We start from the raw sequence: 27,938 nt of genomic DNA on the forward strand, positions 1-27,938 counted from the left end.
GAGGTTTTGTAAATGAAGCTTTCCTGCCATGCAGCCACGCCACTTGTTATGTGTTGTCTATGGATGCTTTAATGCTACCACTGATAGAGTAAAAGAGCTGCAGTGAAGACCACATGGTCCCCAAAGCCTGAAAATATAAAAGTTTTGGAACCTTCACAGGAAAGGTTGCCAACCCCTGATCTAATCTGTTCTTTAAAGCTTACTTTTGTACAGAGGAAAAACATGTTGTTTTTAATTTTAATAACCAATCATAGAACTGCTGCTGTATATTCAAGCTGCTGTATATGTGAAAAACAAACCTTTTTCCATCTTAAAGTGTATATGGTCCTCTTAAGTCTATCAAAGTTGTTGCCCCCAACCAATTAAATGGTCTCTAATCTCAACCCTTCTAAAACATTTAGTAGCATTTTTAGCAACTCTCGGTTCAAGTCTCAGAAATATTAACAGGGTGGCAAGCACCCTCTACTGACAACTAAAAATAATAAACCGAGCTAGTGGCTGGACAACATGCACTTCAAACCAAGCAGTCCTAACGCGGCTCTCATTTCCCTTCTCCACTGTTCTCTTCCTCCAGCTCCCCAGCCCTTATCACTTCTACCTGAATTCCCGAGAAGAATTCAAGGACACTGGCCCACATCCAAACATACTGGCAGTGACCTAAAGAGCTACTGATGACACGTAAGAAGGAAGCGACTGAGGCCGCAGAGAATGCAGTCTCTTGCCCAGGTAGGGAGGGAGAGACGGCCACGTCCAGATGAGGCTCGACACTGAAGTCACTCCAAAGACTGGACCGCTGTGGGGTAATGGGTGCCCCCTGAGGCCCAGAGACACAGCTAACAGAGGATTCCTCAGGGAGTGGTGCTTGGACCAGTTTCATTTGACATCTTTATTAAAAAAAATCTTCCTGATTAAAAAAACATGAAGGTATTTTAGGTAGTAAAGATGATAGGAAGATAACCAATTCTGCAAATCAGTAAAAATTTGACAGGGACTTCGCTGGTGGTCCAGTGGTAAAGAATCCGCCTTCCAATGCAGGGGACGCAGGTTCGATCCCTGGTTGGGGAACTAAGATCCCACATGCCGCAGGGCAGCTAAGCCCACGCGCCACAACTACTGAGCTCACGTACCTCAGCTAGAGAGCCTGCATGCCACAAACTACAGAGCCCACACACTCTGGAGCCTGTGCGTCACAACTAGAGAAGAGAAAACCCGTGTGCTACAACTAGAGAGAAGCACATGTGCCGCAACAGAAGATCCACATGCCTCAATGAAGGTCCCATGTGCTGTAACCAAGACCCGGTGCAGCCAAAATAAATAAATAAATAAACAGAATTTTTTTTTTAATTGACAAATTTTTATGCGAGTATATACAGGGCAATACGTTTATGATTTCAAAAAATCCAGAATGAAGCTACCTGAGCTTTGCGTCAGTAATCGTCTGGTAAAAGAACTCATGAGGCTGTTCACTGCAAACAGGAGCCGAGGTTGCAGCTCTGGCCAAAAGGAGCAATCGACCGAGGAGGAGCAATAAGCATCAGGGAGACACACACGCTCCTTAAACAGAAGAGGCCCACCCAGACGTGGTGAACGGATCACCAGAACAAGAGTATTCAAAAGAGCGATGACCGCATCATTTGGAGCTATGGTGGGGAGGGGCCCAGAAGGAGGGTGAGAGCTGCATCTCACAGGCCTCACGAGAATCGAGCTGCGTTAGCATGACAGCACCGGGGGAGGCGCCCAGGGTCTGGTCTGCCTCGGCACAGCCAGTCCTAAGCAGGTTTCTCTGTTCTCAACCCGTGTCTCCGTTCTGAAAACTACACATGAGGAAACGTCTGCATCCCCGCATCCTACACCCACAGTGGGCTGTGTCCTGGCAGCAGTTCTAAATTTATGAAGGTCTGGTAAAGCTAAATGAAAACAAGATACACTGTATCTAATGCAACTGTTTTGGGAAATTAAATATATACTAATATTTTTACTTCTTTGATAGTTTACATATGTGGTTTTCAGAAACTATAAAGGGTCCTGATAGTCCCAATAGCCCAAGAGAGAAAAATTAAACAGCACAACTTCAAGCCAAGAAACAAGTAGAATTTGTTCTACTAAACTAAATTACTCTAGAACACATAAAAATACTCCTTAACTTCTGGTAAGTTGCGTTTTGAAAAATTACAAGTCATGTATTTGCACTCATTATGAGCTCTGCCACAGAAGCCGTATTACAAATGATTTTTAAGTTCCATATGGCCTCTGGTATTAAAGCTAAACAATAACATGGGATTAAGTAGCTTTATCAGACTAACCTGGGATCTTAAGCACCATTTAGAGCACCATTTCTAAGAGGAAATTCACTCTGAGTATAAACCATGACTGAATTCTAACTTGTACCACCATGACAAAACCTCACCCATCCTTCCTTTATTCAATACAGCGACAAACACAGGCTAAAGCTTCTTCAGCAACAGAAAAAGGGCTGGAGAAGAGCGCCTGGCATCTCCACTGAGTCGGGAAAAATGACAGCATGGAGCACCCCCAGCAGCGGGGTAGGCAGCTCTTAGAGGCTCCGGCTGTGACAGCAGAACAGACGGATCCCTACTGAGGGCAGACAGCTAATGGAACACACAGTGGAAGGCTGACAACTGCCTATATTTCTCAAATGAATTAGCATCGCTAGACAACACAAAACGATTTAGTTAAGACATAATAGTATAAGATTAGCATTAGAGGCATTCGAAAAACAGATAGCAAGACTGCTCATCATTTTATAACAAACATCAGTTTGTTTTTCCAAACAACTCCTATGTTCTTCATGACAAATTAATTGCTTACCAGTTTTGCTTCAAATCCAAATACCGAATGTTGACCCCTTCTTTAATAGCTTCATAGTTACTTTCAGATCCCTACATGAAAATATCAATAACGTAAGCTCCTTGAGTTTAGGAATCGTTTCTTTTCACCTTTATATCCCCACCACCTACTAAAGTGCCTCATCCACAGTAAGTCAAACATTTATTGAATGAATGTATGCATTTAAAAAGTTAAGTAAATCAGTGCTTTCCAATACTTCTAAAGATTGACTACTCCATTTCAGCTTATCTGATGGCTAAAACTTTGTGTATTACACTGAAATATGTTCTAATAAATACAACAACTAAAGGAACTAGCAGTCTCACATAAATGAAAATTATAGAGATGAATGTTACTGTTCCTTACCCAGATAGCATCAATAATGTTTTCCTTCAGGACTCTATTTACATCCCAACTATGTGCTTGTTTTTCTGAAGAATCATCTAATTCCCATTTACCGATGTTTGAACTTGTCAAGCTATAAAAGCTTGATCGCTCTCTATCCCAAAGGACACTTGAAAGCTATATGGAGAGGAGAAAAAAGTTTATAGATTATTACGTTCTAATGTTAATGAACTATTTTTCTGAAATTCAAAATTAGTACGTTTTATAACTATTTGATAGTAATCCTAGCAGAATTCTTCATTTAGGACTCGAAGGAAGGAGTGATCCTGAAACAGACCTTGAGTAAGGAGGGTTTCCACAGGCACAAATATAAAGGCAGAAGGCCCAGGAAGAGCAGAGTCGGGAGGTGGGAAAGTCACAGGATCTTCAGAGAACAAGACACAGTCCTGCTTAATTGGGATGCGGATTACAACCAGGAAAGAAGCAAAAATAAGGTTCACACACAGCACAGTCTTAAATGTGAGCCTGTAAACCTAATAAGCAAGGGAGATAGTCTCAATGGCTTGTGAGCACAAGAGCTGTATTACAGGAGAAGGAATCTGGTAGGGCTGTGTGTAGTTCCACGTGGGTATGTTAACCTCGTCTTTCTTGCTTCTGAACAGATGTGTTTTTTAAGTTGGGTATACAGGACTGTTGAGTGAAAACCCTAATTGTCTCCACTTCTCCTATCACCATGACTCTAGTCACTAATGGGACCGGAGGGGCCAACAGTGAGTAAAGCGGACTGGCACCAAGAATTAGGGGAAATTAACCAAGAGTGCATATTAGGGCCTTACAATGGAAGCAGGAAGATGGGGATGGCAGTGAGACATGAAAGAAGCCAAACCTATAGAACCTGGTAAGGAGAGAGAGACACACAGACACACACACACAGACACACACACACAGACACACACACACACACACACACACACACACACACACACACACGCACCAGGGTTTTATACCTGGGTCTCTGAAAAAAGTGACAGTGCCATTAGAAATAGGTCAAAAGAGAAATGAGTTTTGTAAGTCAACAGGAGAGAAGAGAATATCAGCAATTTGCTTCCAGACATGTTACGTTTTAGGTTCAAAGACCAGTTAAGGAAGCAGATAATAATAGCAACCTGAAGTTAGAGGGAACAGCATAGTTTAAAAAAAAGGTGTGCTCTCAATTCAAACAGACTTGGGTATGAATCTGCCGCTGAGTGGTTCTGTAACCTTGGGCAATTTAGCCTCACTGAGGCCAGTTCCTCATCTACAAATTGGAAATGAAGCTCTCTACGTTACAGGTCATCTAATAATTACAGGAGGTAACAAACATGGAGCACCTAGCAGAGAGCAGATGCCCCCCACACGTTAGTTCCCATCAGCCTCCCTTCACTATTCCAGAGACTGAGGCAGAAGCCCAGCAGACAGAGGTTTGAGTCATCCACACAGATAGCTGGAGTCATGGGGGTAGAGAACACACTTTTGGTTATGTCTAGAAAGCAAAATTAATCCTTAAACACGTTTATAATTTTACATCATAGTTTTAGTTCAAAGAATTTACTTATAAGATAATCTGTGTGACTTAAGAATATTAACGTTACAGGGTATGAACTCATTTGACCATCATAATAAAAATGCTTCACTAAAAGATCAAAGCTTTCAGCTCATGTACACCACAGTTCATACAGAGGCAATACCAACTTCATAGGGAACTGCCAACTTATTGATTTCACTAAGAGAAGCTTGTAAAACAGTTATTTTATCAACTTACTATGAGATCACTGCTAGAAGATAAAATTCCCAAAAGAGAAGAAACCTTCCGACCAATTCCCGAAAGCACACCTTGCCCTTGAGGCAGGATATGCTGATGAATTTTTCCTACACTTTCGGGTATCAGGCGAATCAGCTGGCCTCCCGATGAGGATAAAATAAAACTTCCTCCCTGTGAACAAACATAGCAAAATTAGTTAAGCAGTTAAGACTAAGAAAAGAAAATTAACACAAATCACTTTGATACAGAAGGAAATCATCTGTACCTTAAAACAAATCTAAAAGAATAAAAAAGAACAGTGCTATTTTATTAAAATCACTTACTTATGAATCCATTCACTTAATATTAATTCTACACAGAATAACTTTGTTGCAATTTTTTTAACTGCATGTATTTTTTAATTCTGATTTTTAAGTGATAGGTTCACCATCATGCAGGTTCAACAAATCAAGTATCAGATTTTATTTCTTCAGTAAACCTGCAGAGTATATATTAGCAAACCATTCCTCCTACTGTCTAAGAGTTTCTACGTCATTTTATGAAGATCTTTCTGACAGAAATGAATAACATCAGCTACTATGCACTACTGATATTGCAGAGTCCTATGAGAAGGGCTTCCCTCTGTCTAAGTGTTCAAATCCTAGATCCTGACATTCTTTTTTTGCCTCTTTTTGATTCCCCCCACCCCCTGCCTGTATGATGTGCTCAAAACCCCATATTTTTAGTCATTTAAATCCCACTTCCAAGCCAAATCACAGCTTTCCAATAAATATAAAAGAATATCATATACCTGCACTGTTGTTAGGAAACTGCAAGTCTTATCACCTCCCAGATCTACGGACGTCTCTGTGTAGGTGTCTTCACTTGCAAGGCTTGGCCAATAGCGGATGGATCCTTCTCTGGTGGCAACCATGACAGCAACAGCCTCAAAACAAGACCATAACACTCAGTAACCACAATAAAAGAAGGAGCCCAACTCGGGAGTTTGTTGACACTGATATAAAGAAACCAGGGCAATGTACTATTGATTAACAGAAATCAGAAATAAAAATTCCTTTTTTTCATATTAAAAAAATTATCATACAGTAAAACTGACATTTTCCCCCTTTTGTTTTACAGTTCTATGAATTTTTATACTCTGGTTTCTGTTCAGACCACATAAAATCTTTTGCTTTTTACAGTTCTGTGAATTTTAAAACACGTGTAGACTCATATAACTACCACCATGATAAAGATACAGTACAGTTCCATCTGCACCCAAAACTCCCTAACGCTTTCCCTTTACTGTCATACCCTTCCCTATCCTAACCCCTGGCAATCACCGTTTCCATCATTATAGTTCTGTCTTTCTGAGAATGCCAAACAAATGAAATCATATAGAATATAACCTTTTGACTCTGGTTATATCTGACACTGAATATAACCTTTATCTCACTTAGAATGACGTCTTTGAGATTCATCCAGGTTGTTGTTGCATGTATCAGTAGCTCATACCTTTCTACTGCTGAGTAGTATTCCATCCTATGGATAAATCAGTTGAAAGGACATTCGGATTGTTTCTGCCGCTGGCTATCACAAATAAAGCTGCTATGACATTAGCGTACTGTTTTTTGTGTGAACATAAGCATTACTTTCTCTAAAGTAAATAGCCAGGAATGAAATTGTTGGGTCATAGGGCAAGGGTACTTTAACTTTATAAGAAGTGAAAATCAAGTGGCTGTACCACCAGCAGGCCCACCAGCAATGTATGAGGTTCCGGTTGCTCCACATCCTCGCCAGCACTTGGTAGTGTCAGTGCTTTTAATTTCAGCCACTGTAATAGGGGTCTAGTGGTATCTCACTTGTTTTATTTGCATTTTCCTAATGGCTAATGATGTGAACACCTCTTCGTGTGCTTATTTGACATCCTTATATCCTCTTTGGTAAAGCATTCAAGTCCTATTTTAAATTGGGTTGTCTGTTTTCTTACTAAGCTTTGAGGGTTCATTTTATGTTCTACACACAAGTCCTTTGTTGGATATATAAATCGTATATAATATTTATATAATATACTATTTCCTACCAGTCTGTAGTTCTCTCTTCATTTTCTTTCAGTGCCTTTGGCAGAGCCAAGTTTTAAATTTTGATTAAGTCCAATTTATCTTTTTTTTTTTTATGAATCATGCTTTTGGTAATTTCTAAGAACTCTTCACCTAATCCCAGGTCATGATGATTTTTTTTCCTGTTTTCTTCCAAAAGTTTTTAGTTTTACATTTTACATTTAGATCTATGATCCATTTTGGGTTCATCCTTACATAAAGAATGAGGTTTAGGAGGAATGCTTCTTTTTTCCATAAAGACAGCCAATGATTCCAACACCAGTTACTGAGAAGACCATCCCTGATCCACTGAATTTTTTTGTGCCTTTGTCAAAGATCAAAGGGCCATCCTTGAGCGAGTCTATATCTCTACTCTCTATTCTGTTCCACTGCCCTGTGTGTCCATCTCTTTGCCGTCGCCTCTCCGTCTTGATTCCTGTAGCTTTACAGCTACGCTTCAGAACTGGGCTGGATGATTCCTCCAACTTTAGAACTCCCTTATTTTAAAAAATGTACTTCAGTAAGCATTTAAGTCACCTACCTGAGTAGAATGTGCTTCACCTGAGGTAGCAGAGTAAGAGAGAGCCACCAAGTTGGCACTCCAGTGGAAATCAGTAGGTGGTAGCTGAAGTTCTTTGCAAACAGATAACTATAGAACAAATCCAAACAAAAAATCTTTCATGTCAAATCCAATTTTTTGAATATGTATCTGGCTTCACTATTTCCCTTCTCTGCATATTTTAGATTCTAATTCATTGCTGGAAATACCATTCTACAAATACTCTTTCTTCTCATATCTTTTTGATCAGGCTTTCATCATCATTTTCAGTAATTTTAAAACAAAATATTTTAAGAGATATAGAATCAGGAAAACATAGCAGCTAGACCAGACCCTTAATATAAACTACTCCAATCTCTTCCCAGACCAAAAAGTCTATTGGTTGAAAGAAGTGTGTAGGCTTCCTATGGAATGTTCCCAGTCTAATCTTGATTTGTTTAGTTGACATTTAAAATCTGCATGACCACAGAGTTAGTATTCCAAGTCACCTAGAAAACATTTCTTAGACTCAGCCAAGTATCATTGTTCCTCTGCTAACTCAGGATGCCCACCCCAGGCCCTCTCCCTCACCTATGCTCCTAAAACTACAAACACGGTTTTCTAGGTAGCAGCAGTACAGAGGCCAGTAGATGTGAAGAGTTTAGGTAAGTGGGAGCCCAAGTCCCAGTGGAACAATGGCCCAGTGAACACAAGTGGTACAGGAGAGTATGCCTGATCTGGAGCGGAAAGAAAAAGAGGCTGCTGAGGGCACGGTAGTGGATGTACAAATGAAAACCCCCGTGTGAGAAGATGACAATTGAAAGTTAAATTAGCGTTATAAAAACTGGTATCATTTTTTCCTATTTTATTATGCATCATTCAGTACATTCAGTGAAATACATTCCTATCTTCTAAGAAACTCAGTTCAGAGTTCCGGCAGAGAGCGCGGTGAGAAGCGGATCGCGGCCTTCTAGCCCGGGACCCTCCAGGCCCTCCGGCCTCTGGTGGGCAGGTGAACTGGGGGGCCCCCGGGACAAGCTCAGGCTGTGTCTTACCGAGCCCCAGAGCCCTCGCCGCAGCCGTCCACTGGCAGGGCCCAAGCCTGGAAGCAGCAACGAACTGCTCCCACACCCCCACCTCCGCGACCTAATGGCGGCGGACCCTTGGAGCCCAGATCCCGCCCACCGCCGGGTCTCTTGACCCCACACTGCAGGGGTTAGGCGAAGCCTCCGGGAGCCCACCGAGGACGTGGCGCCTTTGGGCGTCGGGCGTGGCAGGGCGAGAAGAATAGCGGCCACTGGAACGCTGCGGAGGGCCGTTAGAGCCTCGAGGGCCCGGGAAGGGGGCTCTACGTGGACGCCAGCTCAGCCACCCTTAGGCCTTGGAGCCCGCGCGGATCCAGGACCTGAGGTGACCTCTCTGCCCCAGTTGGACGAGACCTCACCTCGTCCGGACAACAACGGACAAAGGCCTTAACGGGCCCGGAAGGTGAGCGGAGCCCCGGTCGACGACGGGTGGAACGTTATCGGGTCATCGGGCGGTTGGTCGTCGTTCTACCAAGACCTCGATGTCGGAAGATAGAAATGGTAGAATAACGTACCACGTGCCGCCAGTAGGAAGTGCCCGCCACCCTTTGGGAAGATTTACTGGCCGTTTATAGAAGGCCTGTGTATATAATATGAAAAAGCTGCTCTCAACTTTCCCCCTAACCTTTCGAAAGAAAACTTTTCGCTACATATAGGCCTTCTAGATGTGAAGAGGTTGCCGACGTATGATAGAGTTAAAGTCACATGTCTTGTAAATAAATGCCTATTTGTTTCTTTAAAAAAACCGTAGAAAAGAAATGTCTTCTAGAAATGACTTTTCGAAATGGAGTTGTTTGACCGCCTCTAGAGGCGACATCAGGAGCCACAGAGGACCACGTTTGTTCACTGGGTTAGAGGACATGGAATGGAAGACGTTGAGGAGGAAGAAAAGAAGGTTCTGTGCCAGACTGGTCACAGAAGACATTTGCATATTAGAACCATTGGTTTGTGTGTGCATTTTACTCCTTACTACTGTATGTGTAGTTGACAATAAGTACTTTTTTGAAATATCTAGTCTTTCTAGATCTTCTAAAGTGTCTGATATATGTTCAAAGTAGAGGTAGTAAAAAGACATTTTGTAAATATCTTTTTGTTAAAATTCGTATGAAATGTTGTTTTGGGGGGAGGGGTGGCCAAACCACCTTTTTGAACAGTACGCAGTATGCACTGTGTTTGTGCACTGGTTCAAGGTCGCGGGGAGGAGAAGGAAGTGCAAAGAGATCTCTGCCAGTGTGTTTATAGTGAGGCAAGATTAACTATTGTCTTTTTTATGTTCCTGCATTTTGTTTCACTTTGCTGTGTATATAGTGTATATAATGGACAAATGAGTCCTAATTTAAAACATCTAGTCTTTCTAGATGTTAAAGAGGTTGCCAGTGTATGACAAAAATAGAGTTAGTAAATAATACATTTTGTGTTAAAATTTATAGGAAAGACTGTCTTCTGAAAACTTGAGCATTATAGCCCTCTGTGTTGGTGGAGGGGGGAGAGAGAGAAGGGGATTGGTCTTAGAATGGCTAGAATGCTGGTATTTTGAAGACAGTTTCAGATTATAACTGTTACATGTGTGCAGTTCATTCAGTACTGCTCTGTATATAGTGGACAAATTAAGTCCTTATTTGAAACATCTAGTCCATCTAGATGTTTAGAAGTGCCCAACGTATGTTAGATGTAGAGGTAGTAAAATATCACTTTGTAAATAACTTTTTGCTAAAATTCACAGGAAGCACTGTCTTTGGGAATGTTAAATGTTAAACCACCTCTCTGAGCAGTATACTATTTTCTATACTTGTTCAGTGGTTTGGAGGAGGGAGGGAAAGAATTGCAAAAGGTAATATGCTAGTGTGTTCATACCTGGGCATTTTCAGACAAAACCATTTTTTGTATGTTCATTTTGTTTTGCTGTGTATATCGTGTATATAATGGATAAATTGAGTCCTAGTTTTGCAACATCTACTCTCTAGATGTTAAAGGGGTTGCCAGTGTATGACAAAGTAGTAAAATGAGCACATTTTGTATACTTTATTGAAATTCATAGGAAAGCTTGTCTTCTGTAAATGACTTTTGGATATGAATTTGTTCAACCACCTCTAAGCATTACATATGCATGTACTTGTCCACTGGATTGGTGGTGGAGAGAAGGAAGTGAGGGAGGAAATGGTTCAGGCCAAAATGGTCATATTTAGAAGATACCTCAGATTATAACCATTGTTACATGTGTGCAATTTTATTTAACAGTGCTGTGTACATAGTGGACAAGTAAGTTCTTATATGAAATATCTATTCTTTCTAGATGTTTAGAAGTGCTTGATGTATTTAAAAGTAATTTTAGTAGAATAATGCTTCTTGTAAATAGCTTTTAAAAACTGATGGGAAATACTGTCTTTGGAAATGGAATTGTTAAACCTCCTCTCTGAACAGTATACTCTATGCTTGTTCATTGGGTTTAGGGAGGTGGGAGGGAAGACTGCAAAAGATGTTTTGCTAGCAGGTACTAGGACATTTCAACTTATCCATTGCTCTATATGTTACATGCATTTTATTTAACTTTACTGTGTATATTTTGTATATACTGGACCAATGGGTCCCAATTTTATAATATCTAGTCTCTAGATATTAGGTTGTCAATGTATGACAAAAGTAGAGTTAGTAAACTAACACATTTTGTACACTTTGTGTTAAAATTCATTGAAAGGCCGTCTTCTGAAAAGGGCCTTTGGAAGTGAAATTGTAAATCACATCTAAGTGACACCTGTGCCTGTACTTGCCCAATGTTGGATGGATGGCAGAAAGGAGGTACTGGGAGAAATGAAGTGTTCTAGATTAGAATGTTCCTATGTAGAAGACAATTTCAGATCTAACCATTGTTACACGTGTGTAGTTTATTCAACACTACTGCGTATACAGTGGACAAACTTTAGTCCTTATTTGAAACATCTAGTCTTTCTAGATGTTTAGAAGTGCACAAAGTATGTTAAAAGTAGAGGTAGTGAAGTAACATATTCTGTAGATATACCCTTTTGTTAAAATTCATATGAACTACTGTCTTTTAGAAATGGAGTGATCAAAATGATCAAACCACCTCTCTGAGCAGTACACATTATTTTATTTGTGCTGGTTCAGGGAGACAGAAGAAAGTGTAAAGGGCTTTATACCAAGACTAACCATTGTCTGGTGTGTCTCTGCGTTTTGTTTTACTTGGCTGTGTACATAGCGTACATAAAGGACAGAGGGTCCAAATTTACAACATCTAGTCTTCCTAGATGTTAAAGAGGTTGCCGGTGTATGACAAAAATAGCTGACAAATACATTGTGTACACTTTGTGTTAAAATTCATAGGAAAGACTTCTGAAAACAACTGGAGGAAGTAAAATTGTTAAAATCCCCTCTAAGCATTACAGATGCTTATTATTCTTGTCCACTGGGTTGATAGAGATGAGAAGGGGAAGCTTCTAGGCCAGTGTTCCTGTTTAGGAGACACTTTGTGACTATAGCCTTTGTGTGCAGTTTCTTCAGTGTTACTACGTGTATACATAGTGGACAAACTTAAATCTGGATTTGAAACATCTAATCTTTCTAGATGTGTAAAAGTGCACAACATATGTTGAAAGTAGAGAGTTAAAAGTAACACCTTTTAAGTATTGTTTTCTGTTAATTCATAGGAATGGTTGTATTGGGGGAGTGGAAATTGTTAAACTTGAGTCTTGGAGAGTGAGCTGACTATTCACTGGGTAGTGGGAAGGCGGGAGCGGACAGAGAAGGAAGTACAGAGAAGGGATCTGTGCCCATGAGTCTTTAGACAAGTTCAGATTGTCTAACCATTGTTCTATTTGTGTGTTTTAGTTAATATTGCTGTGTATTAAAGAATAAGCAAGTCCTAATGCCCAAAGTATATTAAAAGTAGAGGTAGTAAAATAACCCCTTAATAAATGCCCTTTTGTTGGTTTTTAGGAAGGGCTGTGTCTTCTGGGAGCGTCTACGTTAATCCACCTCTTGGAGCTAGATATAGTCCTGTACTTAGTCGCTGATATGCTGGAGGAGGGGTAAGAGGAAGGGTGAAGGGAAGGGCTCTTAGCTAGTATCTCCATATCTAGAAGACAGTTTTAGGTTATAACCATAGGTCTAAATGTGCATTTTTGTAAAGTACCAATGGTTACTATGGACAAGGTTCATTCATTATTTTGCAACATCTAGGCTTTTTAGGAGTCCTGAGGTGACAATGTATGATAAAAAGTAGAGCTAGCGAATTAACCAATTTGTAAATATCTTTGTTATAATTGGTAAAAAAGTAGCATCTTGGACATGGAATTGTTAAACCATCTGAGAAATGTACACCAGGACTTGTTCATTAGGTTGGCAGCAGAGGGGCAGAAGGAAGTATAAAAGGGAGGGAAGTATGTGGATGTGTTCCTTTTTATATTTTGATGATAACCATTGATGTGTGTGCATCTCTTAGCTGTACTATAGGAATACATTGTTAAGTAATTTAGCAGAAATATACCTCCTTGCTAATACTTTAATAGTTTAGATCAGATAATGAATTCTCTTAAAAGCATTATACTTTGGGTACTCTGTTGCTTTATGTCTCATTTTTAATTGAACGTTAAGGGAATGTAGTATTTTAATCATAACTCTGCCAATATCTTTATCTAGAGGCCTGTTGCCATTTTTGTCTTTTCTGAAGTTTTTGTCGCCAAGAAAGGATTACATTTTTTTCCCTTCCAGATTGAGTTGGTGTAGTGTATTTTTGGTTATCAAAATACTCATAGCTCTGGGACTTTGAAATGGTAAATATTCACGATGTGTGAAAAAGCATGATACATAACTGTATGATCTTAATTACATAAAAATGGATGCTTAGTTGTGTTTAAATACACGAACGAGACCTAGAAGGACACATCAAATGGTAAACTGCTTGTGATGATGGATGACTTTGTATTTCGCTTCTTGTGTTCTTTGGTGTCCTATTATGCACATGTTAACTTTTAAGAAATAAATGTTATTTTGAAAACCTTAAAAAAAATAAATAAATAAACTCAGTTCATCAGCTTATGTGGATGGCTTTTAGTCTTAGACTTCATTAGACAGAGTGACTAGCATGACATTCATTAAAAACTTCCATGTCTCTAATTTTATTAAATGTAAATAAGATGGATCTTGCTTAAAATCATGATAAGGGGAGAAACTTTTTTGAAATGATATGCTCAGTATTTCATATTGCTGTGAAAATGCAAATCTATAATGCTTGAGTAGATTCAAATTATGGTCCTCCAACAACTCTAAAAATTTAGGGTAAAAATTCAGAGCCAATCAGGAATCCTCTCCTCTCTTTCCAGCTCTCTAAAGAACCATTACCTTGGTAATAGGTGACAGAGCAATCTTCCAAATAATGAGTTTCTCTTTGCAGACCAGACAAGCCCATCCACCTTCATCTATGTGAACAGTCAGCTGATCGTCAACTGAAGAAAAAAAATGAGGTACGTAATTAATCTTAAAGTATGAATAAGAAAAACTTAAAACTTCCTCACACCAAAATCTTCTTCATTGGCACCATCTTCACCTAAAAAAGTAATCAGCACACACACACGAGGTTAACTCACAACAAAAAATACTCTTGAATAATTCAAGAGTTATTAATATCCGAAACAAGAGATCCATTTAACTTTGACAACTACTTTTAGAAATATATCTAAAGGCAAAAAGTATATTTTGGGCCTAGGTTTAATATTTCTTAAGTTTTGTTAGAGACAGATATCTTACTTTTTATAACATTATATTTAGTAACATTCATAATTTTGATAAAGCAACACAAATAATAAACCTCATTAAATATATAAAATATTTCAAGGAAAAATCACGTTCCTTCAAAAGAACAAGATTTTCAAATAAGAGCTCTCTGAAAGTATGATAAATTACTTAATTATATGGTGACCTAAAGGGTTACATTCCGTATTAAGTGACAAAACTAAATTAGTATACAGTAGTCACTCCTCATCCTCAGTTTCCATGGTATCAGTTACCCGTGGTCAACTGCAGTCCAAAATATTAAATGGAAAATTCCAGAAATAACACTTCTTAAGTTTGTGATGAAATCTTACACTGTCCTGATGTCCTGATGGGGAGGTGAATCATTCCTTTGCCACCCGGCCATTAGCCAATTATAGTCGTGGTGCAGGTTATCAGAGTCACTGTTGCGGTATCACGGTCCCTGTGTTGAAGTAACCCTATTTTACTTAAACATGGCTGAAAGCACAGAGAAGTGACGCTGGCAACTTGGACATTCTCTTACTGTGCCTAATTTATAAATTACACTTTAACACAGGTATGTACGTCCAGGAAAAAATACAGTACACACAGGGTCTGGTGCATCCCCTGGGGGTCTTGGAACATACGCCTGTGGATAAGGGAGACTGCTCTATTGCTGTTGTACATGTTGGTGGTAAACCTGAGTAAATGTATTAGCGGCCCTAGAAATTTAATTAATGTGAGCTTTGCTCTTCGCTTAGAGTCAGGGTAGGGCTTCCCTGGTGGCGCAGTGGTTGAGAGTCCGCCTGCCAATGCAGGGGACACGGGTTCATGCCCCGATCCGGGAGGATCCCACATGCCGTGGAGCGGCTGGGCCCGTGAGCCATGGCCGCTGGGCCTGCGCGTCCGGAGCCTGTGCTCCGCAACAGGAGAGGCCACAACGGTGAGAGGCCCGCGTACCGCAAAAAAAATAAATAAATAAAACTAAAGTCAGGGTAGAGGGGCAAAATAAAAGGCATCAATAATGTACAAGCTAAAATACCACATCATACCTAGGTTAAGGGTGGGCTTTTTGCTGAACTGGAGTATCTGCTCCGTATTTTCTTTTCCTGAAAGCACTACAGCAGCTCCAAATCCTCCACTGGTGAACCCTCGAGGACGCTAACACAGCACACCAACTGACTAGCACTTGGAAGTTTCCACGTGAGGACGAGTTCCTCTCAAGTTTACACACTCTTCAATTTACACATCCTGATTTCTAGAGACTCTCTCCTCTGAGGCTGTGTACTATTTGTTATTAACATGATCTGGTGGCAGGAACCAGGAGTGTGTCAAAAGGTTTAAATGCAATTTAAGCTGAAATTTTTAGACAGGAAAAGAAAATATATATTTAAAATAGGAACAATGCATGACAGAGGTTCATGGAAGTTTAGCTGCCTGAAAATAATTGGACCTGAAGCTCCCATGGACTTACTGGCAAGATGTGCCGGTTCAAGTTGATGAGAAATATTCCTTCTTGTTGAACGGAGTACTTTAAACTTTTGTGACTGTCATTCACAGTATGAAATCCATTTTACATCATGATGCATTCATACACAATTTTAATAAAACGAAATGAGAAGCACTCTGATATTTTGCAATCTATTTTACTTCATTTTTTAAAAAAATGCTGGTCATGAACCACTAAACTGATTTCAGTCACTACCTGCAGTCTCAAAAACACTGTTCCAGGAAATCACAGGATGCTCTGAACTTTGCTCTTCTAGTCACCCCAACTCATCCTTAACGGTGTCTTTCTAAAGCTTGTGTTGGCTGCACCATCCACACTTCCACTCTAATTGTCTGCCAGGAGAATCTTCTAATGGTGCACCAAATTGATAACATAAATTTGTGCATACAGCCTCTAGGGTACTACATAGGATCCAGAAATGGAGGTAAGACTTGATTCTACTGAATTATTAAACCCAGTAATGTGAGGCAGTAGTTTTTTGGATTTTGTTTAAAAAGCATATACTCATATGCTCATATACTCAATCAACTTTTGAAATTGGACTAACTTTTGCATATACAGTATGTACAACCATAAACACTTATTTTGATTGTGCTAAAATGAACTCATTCTGCTTCCCAAATTTATATTTCTCAATTACAATGAAAAACCAAATAAGCCACCTATTTCTCTCCACTGAAGTGAAGGTATACCAGAGAAAGCACAAATTTCAATCTCCATGCCAGACCTAGGCTTCATTTTGCATTGCTAACAGAGACAAATGGAAAATGATACCCACCGTCAGCCAATGTTAAGGCTTCCATGACTTTAACAGGGAGAGAAGATCCAAATGTTTTCACATCATAGTTCACAGACTCAGTTATGGAGTGGTGCGGGAATATTCGTGTAGGTGTTCCTCTAAAGAAATGGAACCATATTATTTCACTCATAACTTAAAAATTTCCATTATTCATTATAATTTTTATGTATATATTTTCGCAATAAAGAGAAAAATCTCTGATAAACAAGAAGATGAAGTATAACAGTGAAAAAACTCTGGCTCATATATACTGTGTTATTAAATTTATTTTTCATTAAAAAAAAAGACTGACAGGATTTAGGAAAACTTGGTTTCAGACTTTCATGCTCTAGTAATTAGATGCATGATCTATTCACTTAAACTCTTTATAACTCTGCCTCCTTAGCTGTGAAATAAGAAGGCTGGACTAGATCAGTGTTTTTCAAATTATGGGTCTCAATCAACATTTTTAAAAAACGAAATAGAATATAGAGTTTATCATACTCTGTGGTCAAAAATGTTTTACAAACATTGGGTTAGATTATCTTTAAGCTCTCATCAGATACAGAATTATAAGAATCTACCAGATTTATACAATCAAAATCAAGAAATTAAATAGGGTCGTGAGTATCTGCTGCTACCTGGTCTTCGATAACAGATACAGCAGTAGAAATTATATTTCCTTCTCCCCTTCTTCTTAACATTCAGAAAACCAGTGTAAATTTATTAGTATAAAAGTTATTCTACCTCTTATCACAGGATTAACTGAGGAGATGCAGAGTGACTGAGAGCATTGTTTCTTACAAAGTATTATAACAAAGGTTTTTCCTTTCAATGATTACCGAAAGATAAGAAGAAATAAAAAAAAAAAAGAAAACCAAGTATGACTTTTATTCACTGACTTTTCTCAAAAGGAGTAGAAAACAATCACAAGATTACCATTTGAAGAGCACTTTACAAAACGCAAAAGGATACAAGGTATTCTTTAAAAATCATTTCTCCTTTAAAGTATTGCAAACTTCTATAGATAAATTTTAACTATAAGTTCAAGATCCAGTATCACCGTCTTTTTGCAGGGGAAAATTCACATTTGATAGATGAATTCAAAAGAAACCACTTAAGACACATGTTAGCTTCTTCTAAAATTCTAGTTTAATTATGAAAGGGGAGATGCAGACCACGGTTTCACGAGTGACGTGAACTGGTGTGCCACGCTTTTATTTGGTAACAAAACTACTAGTCTTATCGCATTGCTTATGGAAAGCCTTTTCCCTATTAATTTGGCTACAAAGCTAACTTCTGTAGCTAAAATCCCTTTAATTATCCACCAGCGGATATTAAGGGCAGTTAGTATGTTAAGCACATATAATGATTTTCCAGGGTTTGAGGTCCTCACTCTCCACTTTACATCTGCATCGTGGCATTTCATACTGACTCCTCGCAGGCTCTGGTCAGGTATCATTATCGCCATTTCGCAGACGAAGAGATCATGAGTGACCTACACCAGACCACAGGGGTACTAAGAGTGAGGCGGGTAACCACTGATTCTAATCCAATGTGTTCTTCACCTCTACACAAAGGTAATTCCATGCAAAGTGCATGATGCGAAGACTCAATTGATGAATTAAAGCGAGACTAAAATAACACACAAGGATGCAAGGGTGACAGAGGTCTCTTCTCCCAATACACTGGCGTCCCGCGCCGTCCCCGGTTCTGGTGGCTTCTGGAGGCCCGTGAGCCTGTGAGTCGCCAAACCAAACCCGGGACGATCACTCACCGCGAGCTCACCGAGCTACGACGGCCGGCCGGCGAGAAGAGCACCGGAGAGCTGAGCGAAGACCCCAGGGCCAAACCCTTCCTGCTGGTCGCCCGGGGCGTGGAGCCCGGCCCGACTCCGCCCAGCGGGCCCCTTCGAGCCCCGGGCCCCGGGGTCCGCGGAGAGGAGACGGCCGGGAACATGACGCAAGGGAGAGGCTACAGAGAGCGCACGTTCAACCGTGGAGCGGAGGCTCGGGCAGCGCGCGAAGCTTGAACACCCGAGGGGAGGGAGAGAGCGTGGTGAAGACGTCAAAGCGCAGCGCCAGGCCACGGGGCGCGCTGTGATGACGCCAAAGCGCCGCGCCGAGGCGCGGGGCGAGGTCGGGAAGTCAGGAGAAACCGGGAAGGAGGGGGTGGGGTGGTGACGTCGAGCCACGGGGCGTGGTCAAGGCGGCGGCCCCTAGAGGGGGAGAGGGTCTGTGTGCACGTGGACCCGTCCTGGAGCGGCGAGAATCCGGAGTTTCCAGGGAAGTGAAGCAGCAAAAGCAGGTGCCCTTCTCCAGTCCGGCGGGTGGGGGTGGCCCTCCAGCAACTGGAACGCAAAGCCTCTGCACGCTGGTCCTTCCTGAGCCTCTCGGGAAATGAGTTCTTCCCTGGTCCAAGCTGAGAAGGGAGGAAAAGTGTTAAATCTGACACTGGGTTTCACACTCAGTGTTTTAGATGTTATTCTTTAGGTTTGTCATTTCCCATTCACGTTGGTGACGCCACAAGTCCGTATCGCTAACCAGATCCTGCTCAAAAACCACAGGCTTCTGACAGCCGCCTAGTGGACGCTTTCACCTGGAAGTCCTGCAGACCCCTCACAATTCAGTCGTTAAAAGCTGGTTTCACGATTTCATTAGGACCCCTATCTTACTACCACCTCTGCCACATTTGGTAAAACTGGGCAGTTGGCCAAGGCAAAAGGAAGAGCTCTGGGCTTCCCTGGTGGCGCAGTGGTTGAGAGTCCGCCTGCTGATGCAGGGGACACGGGTTCGCGCCCCGGTCCGGGAAGATCCCACATGCCGTGGACTGGCTAGGCCCGTGAGCCATGGCCGCTGAGCCTGCGCGTCCGGAGCCTGTGCTCCGCAACGGGAGAGGCCACAACAGTGAGAGGCTCGCGTACCGGAAAAAAAAAAAAGGAAGAGCTCTGTCCTAGGGTCATTCTTCACACTCTCCTCCACTGTGACACCTGGGACATTGTACTGAGCATCTGTAGTAGAAACCACATCTGCACTGCCTCTGCCTTGGTTCACGTGTTCACCTTTTCCCTCTCTTGTAGACTTTCACCTCTTTTTTGAGTCTCCGTGCCTCTGTGTAGTCTTACAACACTGTCCTCCCATGCTGCCAGCTGATAAATGGAATATTGCCTGTCGTATCAGTAAACAGAGAATGTCAGTCATCAGCGATTGCAGCCACAGCTGATGGTGAGCTGATGCGCCTTGAGGAAACTCAGGATATTAAAACACAGGATGCTGGCCCCAGATAGCTGAGGTGCATATCAAAGGAATGATTTCGGTGAGCCCAGACTCTTGCATCTTCCCATACATAGAAAAATACTAAATTCCATAACTTGACATACCTGGTTTTCTTTAACAGTAATATTTTGACATTCAGACTACCTGCCCTTTGTTGCAAAACCTCTATATATCCTGGCTCCCCCCCCCCCCACCTCCTTGGAGCAGTTCTCTCAGGGTTAGTTGAGATGCTGCCTCCTGGACTTGAAGTCCTAAAAATTCCTGCCAAATAAAACACAACTCTCAACTTTCAGGTTGTGAATATATATTTTTAATTGACACCGCTTAACAAACTAAGGAAAACCAGAAGCTGCTCTTGGGCTTCTAAATGCTCTGGCTGATCGTTGCCCAAAGGTAATTTGCTAAGCTCCCTTGCAGGGTCCTTTGTGATATAACTCTGGCTGGCTTTTCTGTCCCTAACCCACACCCCCCTGCATTGCCCTTGCACATGTGTCTTTTGCCTGGAATGCCTTCCCTCCCCCTTTGCCCACAAGCGTCTGCCTCTTACATCATCTTACTTCAGTGCTGCCTTCTCGGTGCAGCCTTCCACAGGACTAGGCATCCCTTTATCCTTTGCCCGCTGTGCTCCTACGTAGAGGCTATAATATTTTTACACTGCATGACAGTTGTTTACATAACCCTCTCTCACTTAGCTCCTTTTGAATGCCTTAACAGCTGTTCCCTTTGTGCACACCATAACAGGTACATAGACTTTCATTAAATATTTGTTGAAATAAGGGAATGGTTAAGTAAACACTGGCATATGATGTGGGAGACCACAATGTGGATGTCAGGTGTTGGCACTTCCCCTGGGAAGCCATTCTTTTGTGCACGTTATAGCATCAGGACAGTCACTCAAAGGTTATATAGGCAAGCTGCTTTGCTCTTTCTTCCTCTTAGATTTATAACCCAACTTTGCACCTCATCTTTGAGTCTTATAGCTTTTATAGCCCCGTGCATTCCCCTCTTGTTTCATTCTTACCAGGGGGATGAGAGTAGTCGTGGCTGAGTGGGTATTTGTGGGATAAATCTGTTCTTGGGCTTTGTGGGTCTGGTTAGTGGTTTGTCCACCAGCCAGTTATAAAAGTTGCTATTTGCAGGGGCTGAAACGACTCGCCAGCACCTTTGTGCTCAAAGGAACTTCCCTGGAGCCCAGATGTATGACTAAGGAAGGATGGCGAATAGACAGTCACTCATTCATTCTGGATTTATTGAGTACCCACCGCGTGCCAGACTGTGCGCTAAGTGCTGAGGTTTATGACTGTAAACAAAGCAGCCATGGGCCCTGCCCCCATGGAGTCACAGGCCAGTGAGAAGGACGGATACTGAACAAATGGACACAAACTTATTTACGCAACTACAAGTTGAGATGTGTACTATGAAAGAAAAGAGCAGGGTGTCTGACAGAGAATGACTGGGGTACCTGATTTTGGAAGAAGATCTACAAGGCCTCTGAGAGAAAAGGCCATCTATGCTGAGACGTGCCGTCAGCCAGGCAAAGAAGAGGAGGAAGAGTGTTTGAAGCAGTGGATCCTCAGGCAGAGGTCCTGAAGCAGCAAAGAGCTTGGTACATTCCAGGGACTTCAGACAAACCAACCAACAACAAGTGAGTAAAAGTAGAGGAGACTGGAGAAATGAGGGTCCAGGAAGGGCCTTGTAAACTCTATCAGACAAGATCCCAGAGGAAATAGATAGCACCCTCAAGCTGGGTAGAGAGTTTAATAAAGGACTATTAGGGGGGCTTCCCCGGTGGCGCAGTTGTTAAGAGTCCGCCTGCCAATTCAGGGGACGCGGGTTTGAGCCTCGGTCCGGGAAGATCCCACATGCCGCGGAGTAGCTGAGCCCGTGTGCCACAACTACCGAGCCCTCATGCCACAACTACTGAAGCCTGAGTGCCTAGAGCCCATGCTTCACAACAAGAGAAGCCACCACAGTGAGTAGCCCATGCACTGCAATGAAGAGTAGCCCCTGCTCGCCGCAACTAGAGAAAGCCCGTGCACAGCAACAAAGACCCAACGCAGCCCAAAATAAAATAAATATATAAAATTTCAAAAGAGGACTATTAGGGATTGTGTAAAGCCCTGAGGCTCCTAACAGCAGATGGGCCAAGAAAGGAAGTGGTCACCAGAACCTGAGAAATAGGGCCACCTGCCAGAGCCGTGGCCTTGGGTCAGGAGATGCAGCAACTCATGGCAACCTGGAAGGAAGGGGACTGGGAGTGTTCGTACTGTGACCTCAGTGCAGGGAGGCCAGGGTGTGAGGGAGGAGGATACGAGGACAGTCTGTGGAGGCCGGCCTCCCAGAGGATAGAGTGGAGAAGGCATGTGGAACGGAAGACATCACATACACCTTGGGGCAGCCGAGGGCTTCTCTATCCCTCCCCAGTGCTGCCATTTCCCTGTTTATCCTTCTACCTCATTTAATCTAGTGCAGCCACTTACTCTGGAAATCCAGAATGAAGGGTAGTGTAGTGCAGTGGCTCTCCAGCCTAAGTGGGCACCAGCAGCACCTGGAGGGCTGGCTAAGCTACACGGCTGAGCCCCATCTCAGTGTCTGACTCGTTGGGCTGAGGCTTGAGAGTCTGCATTTCTAACAATTTGCACTCCCAAGTGTTATTTATTTTTTTAACATCTTTATTGGGGTATAATTGCTTTACAATGGTGTGTTAGTTTCTGCTTTATAACAAAGTGAATCAGTTATATATATACATATGTTCCCATATCTCCCCCCTCTTGCGTCTCCCACCCTCCCTATCCCACCCCTCTAGGTGGTCACAAAGCACCGAGCTGATCTCCCTGTGCTATGCAGCTGCTTCCCACTAGCTATCTACCTTACGTTTGGTAGTGTATATATGTCCATGCCACTCTCTCGCTTTGTCACAGCTCACCCTTCCCCCTCCCCATAACCTCAAGTCCGTTCTCTAGTAGGTCTGTGTCTTTATTCCAAGTGTTATTGAGACAGCTGTCTTGGGACATTTTGCTAACTACTGTGTAGTAACTGACAAGAGTGTATAGACTCTGGAATTAAATGGGACTTGTTTCAGATCCCGCCTCTGCTGTCTACTATCTGTGTCACCTTTTTGAGCCTCTGATAAACTGCTAATAGTGCCCACTTGTGAGAATTAGAGAACAGAGACACCATTACATTTGTGGATGTCAAAAAACACAAAAAATCTGAAGGAAAAATATTTATAATAAAATAGTAAACTTTAAAGAAAATCAGTAAGAGAAAGTAAGCTACCCCAATAGAAAAAAATGGAAATGTATGAAGGGCATGAAGTAGCACTAAATCAAAGACTAAAAATGACAAAAAACACATGAAAAAGTCTTAAACTTCACTACTAATTAAAGAAATGCAAGTTAAACCACCCATCAGCACTGTTTGCCTGTTGAACCAGCAGGAATGTTTTAAAAAATGAAAATAGCGGGCTTCCCTGGTGGCGCAGTGGTTGAGAGTCCGCCTGCCGATGCAGGGGACACGGATTTGTGCCCCGGTCCGGGAAGATCCCACATGCTGTGGAGCGGCTGGGCCCGTGAGCCATGGCCGCTGAGCCTGCGTGTCCGGAGCCTGTGCTCTGCAATGGGAGAGGCCACAACAGTGAGAGGCCCGCATACCGCAAAAAAAAAGAAAAGAAAAAGAAAATAGCTCATGTTGAAAAGGCTGTGGAGAAAGAGGTCCTACTGTATAGCCTCCCGGTGGGATTATGAATTAGTAGTCTTTTATTAGGACAGTCTATCAAAAAGCCTTATAATTTGTATATGCTCTTTAAACTTGGCCATTTCACTTTTAGAAATTTGTCTGAAAAAATCAAAGAAATCAAAACAAAGATATATAGGTAATGTTGTTTATGACAGCAAAGAATACAGCAAGTAAGATAAATGTCCAACAATAGATTTCTAGTATATTCACATTATAGAATGCTATATGGTTAAAAAGAATACATGTGGATGTGTGTAATGAATACTTGCAGATGTAGGAAGATATTATCAAATAAAAAAAGCAGTTTGGTGGGCTTCCCTGGTGGCACGGTGGTTGAGAGTCTGCCTGCCGATGCAGGGGACACGGGTTTGTGCCCCGGTCCGGGAGGATCCCACATGCTGCGGAGCGGCTGGGCCCATGAGCCATGGCCGCTGAGCCTGCGCATCCAGAGCCTGTGCTCTGCAACGGGAGAGGCCACAACAGTGAGAGGCCCGCATACCGGTAAAAAAAAAAAAAAAAAGTTTGGTTAAAAATTAGTATGTCCAATATAAGCCCATTTTTGTTTCATTAAGATAAAAAGAAAAATACCCCACAAGTGCAGCATGTGTGTGTGTAAGATTCTCAGCCTAGGTGTGCCTCCCTCTGTCCAACCTTCCTAAACCTCAGCCCATTCTGTTACGACCACACTGATTGATGTGGGACTCATCCCTGCGGTCAACAACAGGGAAGCAGCCAGGATTATTTCCTGCAGATGTGGTAGAACTATCAGAATTCCATTCTCAGCAACACAGAAATTATGATCCTCTTCAAATGGAAAGGCAGGGGTGCAATGAAGAACTCATCATGGAAATTATCCAGGCCTAGTCATTTCCAAGGCCCCCATCTAGTGGCAATGGAACTTCTTGAGATAACTCTAAATTTCAGCATAGTTTAAACATCCTTCAAGCAGTGAAGAATGTGTGTTGTTTTCCCCAGTGCTGGAGGCTGCAAACTTTTACTGTCAAGGGCCAGAGAGGAAGAATCTCCAGCTTGCTGTCTGTTGCCCTGAGTATGGCTGTGTTCCAATAAAATTCTACTTATGGACACTGAAATTTGGATTTCATATACCTTTCATGTATTATGAATTTTTTTTAACCATTTAAAACTGTAAAAACCATCCTTAGCTTTGCAGGCCATACAAAACAGGTAGCAGGTCACAGCTTGTGGACCCCTGTGCCAGCCTCATGAGGGAGGTGCAGCCAGCACCTAGCACAGGACCTAACAAAATAGAAGATGCTCCATAAATGTTTACTGAATGGGTTGAATGGCGATTACCAGCTAAGCTCCATGATGCCTCAGATGTAAAAACGGAGAAAAACAAACACCCTCAAACGAACATTTACAATGCAGTTTCCATATACTTCTTTCATTAATATACTTAATGTTTTACAACATTTACATTTGTTTTCACTTATTTTCTAACAGCTTTGGCACTTTTATGGAATAAAATGCACTTCCCTAAGTGGAGCCCTACTTTATAAAAGTACATATACAGGGTACGGCCTATAGTGGTTTAATTTGTGATTATTTCCTGGGAACCAGTCAGGTCCAAGGTCAGAGACCTTACACAGAGAGGAGCCTGGGAGAGCAGACCACAGAACACTAAGCTCACTGATGGGACATTTTATCTTCACGTGGAGACTTTCATGTGATTTAAACTTCTTTTTGCTTATCTTCTAGATCAGCGGTCCCCAACCCCAGGCCACGGAGGAACCAGGCCGCACAGCAGGAGGTGAAGGGTGGGTGAGAGAGCGAAGCTTCATCTGTATTTACAGCCGCTCCCCATCGCTCGCGTTACCACCTGAGCTCCGCCTCCTGTCAGATCAGCGGCAGCATTAGATTCTCACAGGAGTGCGAACCCTACTGCGCATGCGAGGGATCTAGGTTGCGCACTCCTTATGAGAATCTAATGCCTGGTGATCTGAGGTGGAGCTGAGGTGGTGATGCTAGCGCTGGGGAGCGGCTGCAGATACAGATTATCCTTAGCAGAGAGGTTTGACTGCATAGTAAATCAACTGCTTGCAGACTCATATCAAAACCCTATCAGTGAGTGGCAAGTGACAAGCTGCATCTGTAATAATAATAGAAATAAAGTGCACAATAAATGTAATGTGCTTGAATTTTAATCCATGACATAAAATGTTACCCAAGACACAATTAACACATTGTATAAGAAAATAAAATGTAATGATCAAATTCAATTTTGTAAATATTTCTATGGCACAAAGAGATTTCCCTCAGATCCAACCTTGTGATTGTATCTTTCTGAGAACCATACCATAGTAGTAAACCATGAAGAAAACAAGTAAAGCTTGTTAAAGTTACTGTCACAGATGTACTGTTTACTAATTCAAAGAACACTGAGTTCATTCATTCACTGAACTCATTTTATTCATTAATAAATTCCCTTACGTAGAATAAATGTAATACTCCATGCTTATCGTGAAATAGTGGTTTCTTCCAGTATAATCAGGAAACTAATCAATACTTAGGACACGAGGAAACGTCCATTTTAATCACATCAACATTGTCACTTCTTAGGTTCTGGCATTATCAATGTAGAAAAGCACTTTTTCTTGAGGCAACAGCAAATTAATGGTGCCGATATGAAATACGACAAATCCAATGGCGTCAGCATTGCTTGAGGAATTTTCAGAAATTTAGGTGAATAAAACTACAACCACAAATAAAAGAAAGATGGTTAGTTATGTCCTCTTTTCAGAAGAGTGAAAAGCTCTTAAGCTTTCTTGATCTTCTGCAGAATAGCAAGAACGTATAAGTTTCCTTCAAATGTTTTAAGGTTGAACATTACAGTTATATTAATAATTTTGGAATTTAGCCTCATTGAATGAAATTTCAAAACTAAGTAACTGATAAAAAGCTGTACAATTTGGCTAGGAATTATAAACTCTTAAAAGATAATTTTCAAGATACATGCCTCAGACAACATAAGTGTAAAATTCATTTTTACATCCTTCTTGATAATACCTGGCTTCCCAAATTCACAGAAACAAATATGTAAATAATGAAATCAGAAGTTCTCATATTCAAAGGATGGGGCCTCTTCCCTTTTCACAACTCATCAGGTTCTTAGGTGCCAAAAATGTTGAAAATGCACACATCCAAACACAGTCTCAGCCCAGAGGAACACATGTCCCTGAACTTTCACACCTCTGAAGAGAGGAGATGGGGAACATACATGATCCCTCCTTGCCATGTGATGTTAACTATTTGTGTGTGTGTGTGTGTATATATATACACACACACACACATATATATACACACATATATATACATATATATATACACACATATATATAGATACATATATATATATATATATATACACATACATATATATATATGTCAGGTTTGCTTTATGAGATTATCAGGATAAAATAAAGGGTTAGATTTTCACCTTCTGTTATGCTACCTGGTACAACGATACCCAAAGTAGGTAGAGTACTACCAAGAGATTACACAGTGATTGGTAAAGTGGCCTAAAATAATTAGGCTCTTTATTTATAATTCCCTTTTAAAAGTTGTCATTTGACAATAGCTTCAATTTATAACAGCAGATAAAGTGAGGTGCCAGGCTATATTAATCAAAATATTCCAAGATAAAAGTACAAAACCTGAAAATAACTTCAGTGAACTAGACATTTAGAAAGTTACAATTATTAAAACTCTGAATAAAAAGGTCTTGAGAACAGGTCGATCTCAAAACAATATTTTACAATCTTTGGAAAAAATAGGCAGATTTCAAATAACTTGAAGTATGATTTACAGATTTCATACAGCCTGGGTTTTTAAAAAATGTTTTTCCTGCAGTGCTGCTTTGATTTAAAGTGTCTCATATTAAGTTTACCAATAATTGCTTCTTTATGCTGAAATAAAACTCTGTTTATTCATTAATTTCCTGTATATCCCGTCTGGTTTCGAAAGCAGTTCTTCGTGTTTCCCACACTCGGTGATCTTCCCCCGGTCAAGGACAGCTACCATATTGGCATTCTTAATGGTGGACAGACGATGGGCGATGATGAACACCGTCCTTCCTTCCATCAGTCGATCCAGAGCTTGCTGAACGAGGTACTCGTTTTCAGCATCCAGTGCACTGAATAGGAGAACCCACAGGAAATCAAAGACGTCAGGGCCACGC

General features: G+C 41.4%; 2 protein-coding genes and 1 long non-coding RNA gene across 6 annotated transcripts in view; 1 reads left to right on the forward strand and 2 right to left on the reverse strand.

Annotated features, from left to right (window-relative positions):
- The window catches only part of NUP133 (nucleoporin 133), a 57,136-nt gene extending 38,342 nt beyond the window's left edge, over window positions 1-18,794 (reverse strand). The window contains exons 1-8 of the mRNA XM_049697415.1: window positions 18,505-18,794; window positions 16,728-16,846; window positions 14,050-14,153; window positions 7,613-7,720; window positions 5,784-5,918; window positions 4,994-5,164; window positions 3,214-3,369; window positions 2,830-2,900 (exon numbers count right to left, since the gene is read on the reverse strand). Coding sequence (XP_049553372.1) covers window positions 2,830-2,900; window positions 3,214-3,369; window positions 4,994-5,164; window positions 5,784-5,918; window positions 7,613-7,720; window positions 14,050-14,153; window positions 16,728-16,846; window positions 18,505-18,686 — 1,046 coding nt within the window. The 5' untranslated portion in view covers window positions 18,687-18,794. The remainder of the gene's footprint in view (window positions 1-2,829; window positions 2,901-3,213; window positions 3,370-4,993; window positions 5,165-5,783; window positions 5,919-7,612; window positions 7,721-14,049; window positions 14,154-16,727; window positions 16,847-18,504) is intronic.
- A 123-nt stretch (window positions 18,795-18,917) lies between these two features.
- On the forward strand, window positions 18,918-23,085 carry LOC117197317 (uncharacterized). Its single transcript, XR_007471471.1, has 2 exons — window positions 18,918-20,042; window positions 21,142-23,085. It is a non-coding gene; the product is annotated as an uncharacterized LOC117197317 (long non-coding RNA).
- A 2,801-nt stretch (window positions 23,086-25,886) lies between these two features.
- The window catches only part of ABCB10 (ATP binding cassette subfamily B member 10), a 33,049-nt gene continuing 30,997 nt past the window's right edge, over window positions 25,887-27,938 (reverse strand). For 3 of the 4 annotated variants that reach the window (XM_033408942.2, XM_033408944.2, XM_049697417.1), the window contains exon 13: window positions 25,887-27,893. In XM_033408942.2, the coding sequence (XP_033264833.2) occupies window positions 27,662-27,893 (232 nt within the window). In that variant the 3' untranslated portion in view covers window positions 25,887-27,661. The remainder of the gene's footprint in view (window positions 27,894-27,938) is intronic. The other variant, XM_049697416.1, reaches the window with a different exon arrangement.

This window comes from Orcinus orca, chromosome 14 (genome assembly GCF_937001465.1).
Source record: "Orcinus orca chromosome 14, mOrcOrc1.1, whole genome shotgun sequence".
In the NCBI taxonomy this organism is placed as follows: Eukaryota; Metazoa; Chordata; class Mammalia; order Artiodactyla; family Delphinidae; genus Orcinus; species Orcinus orca.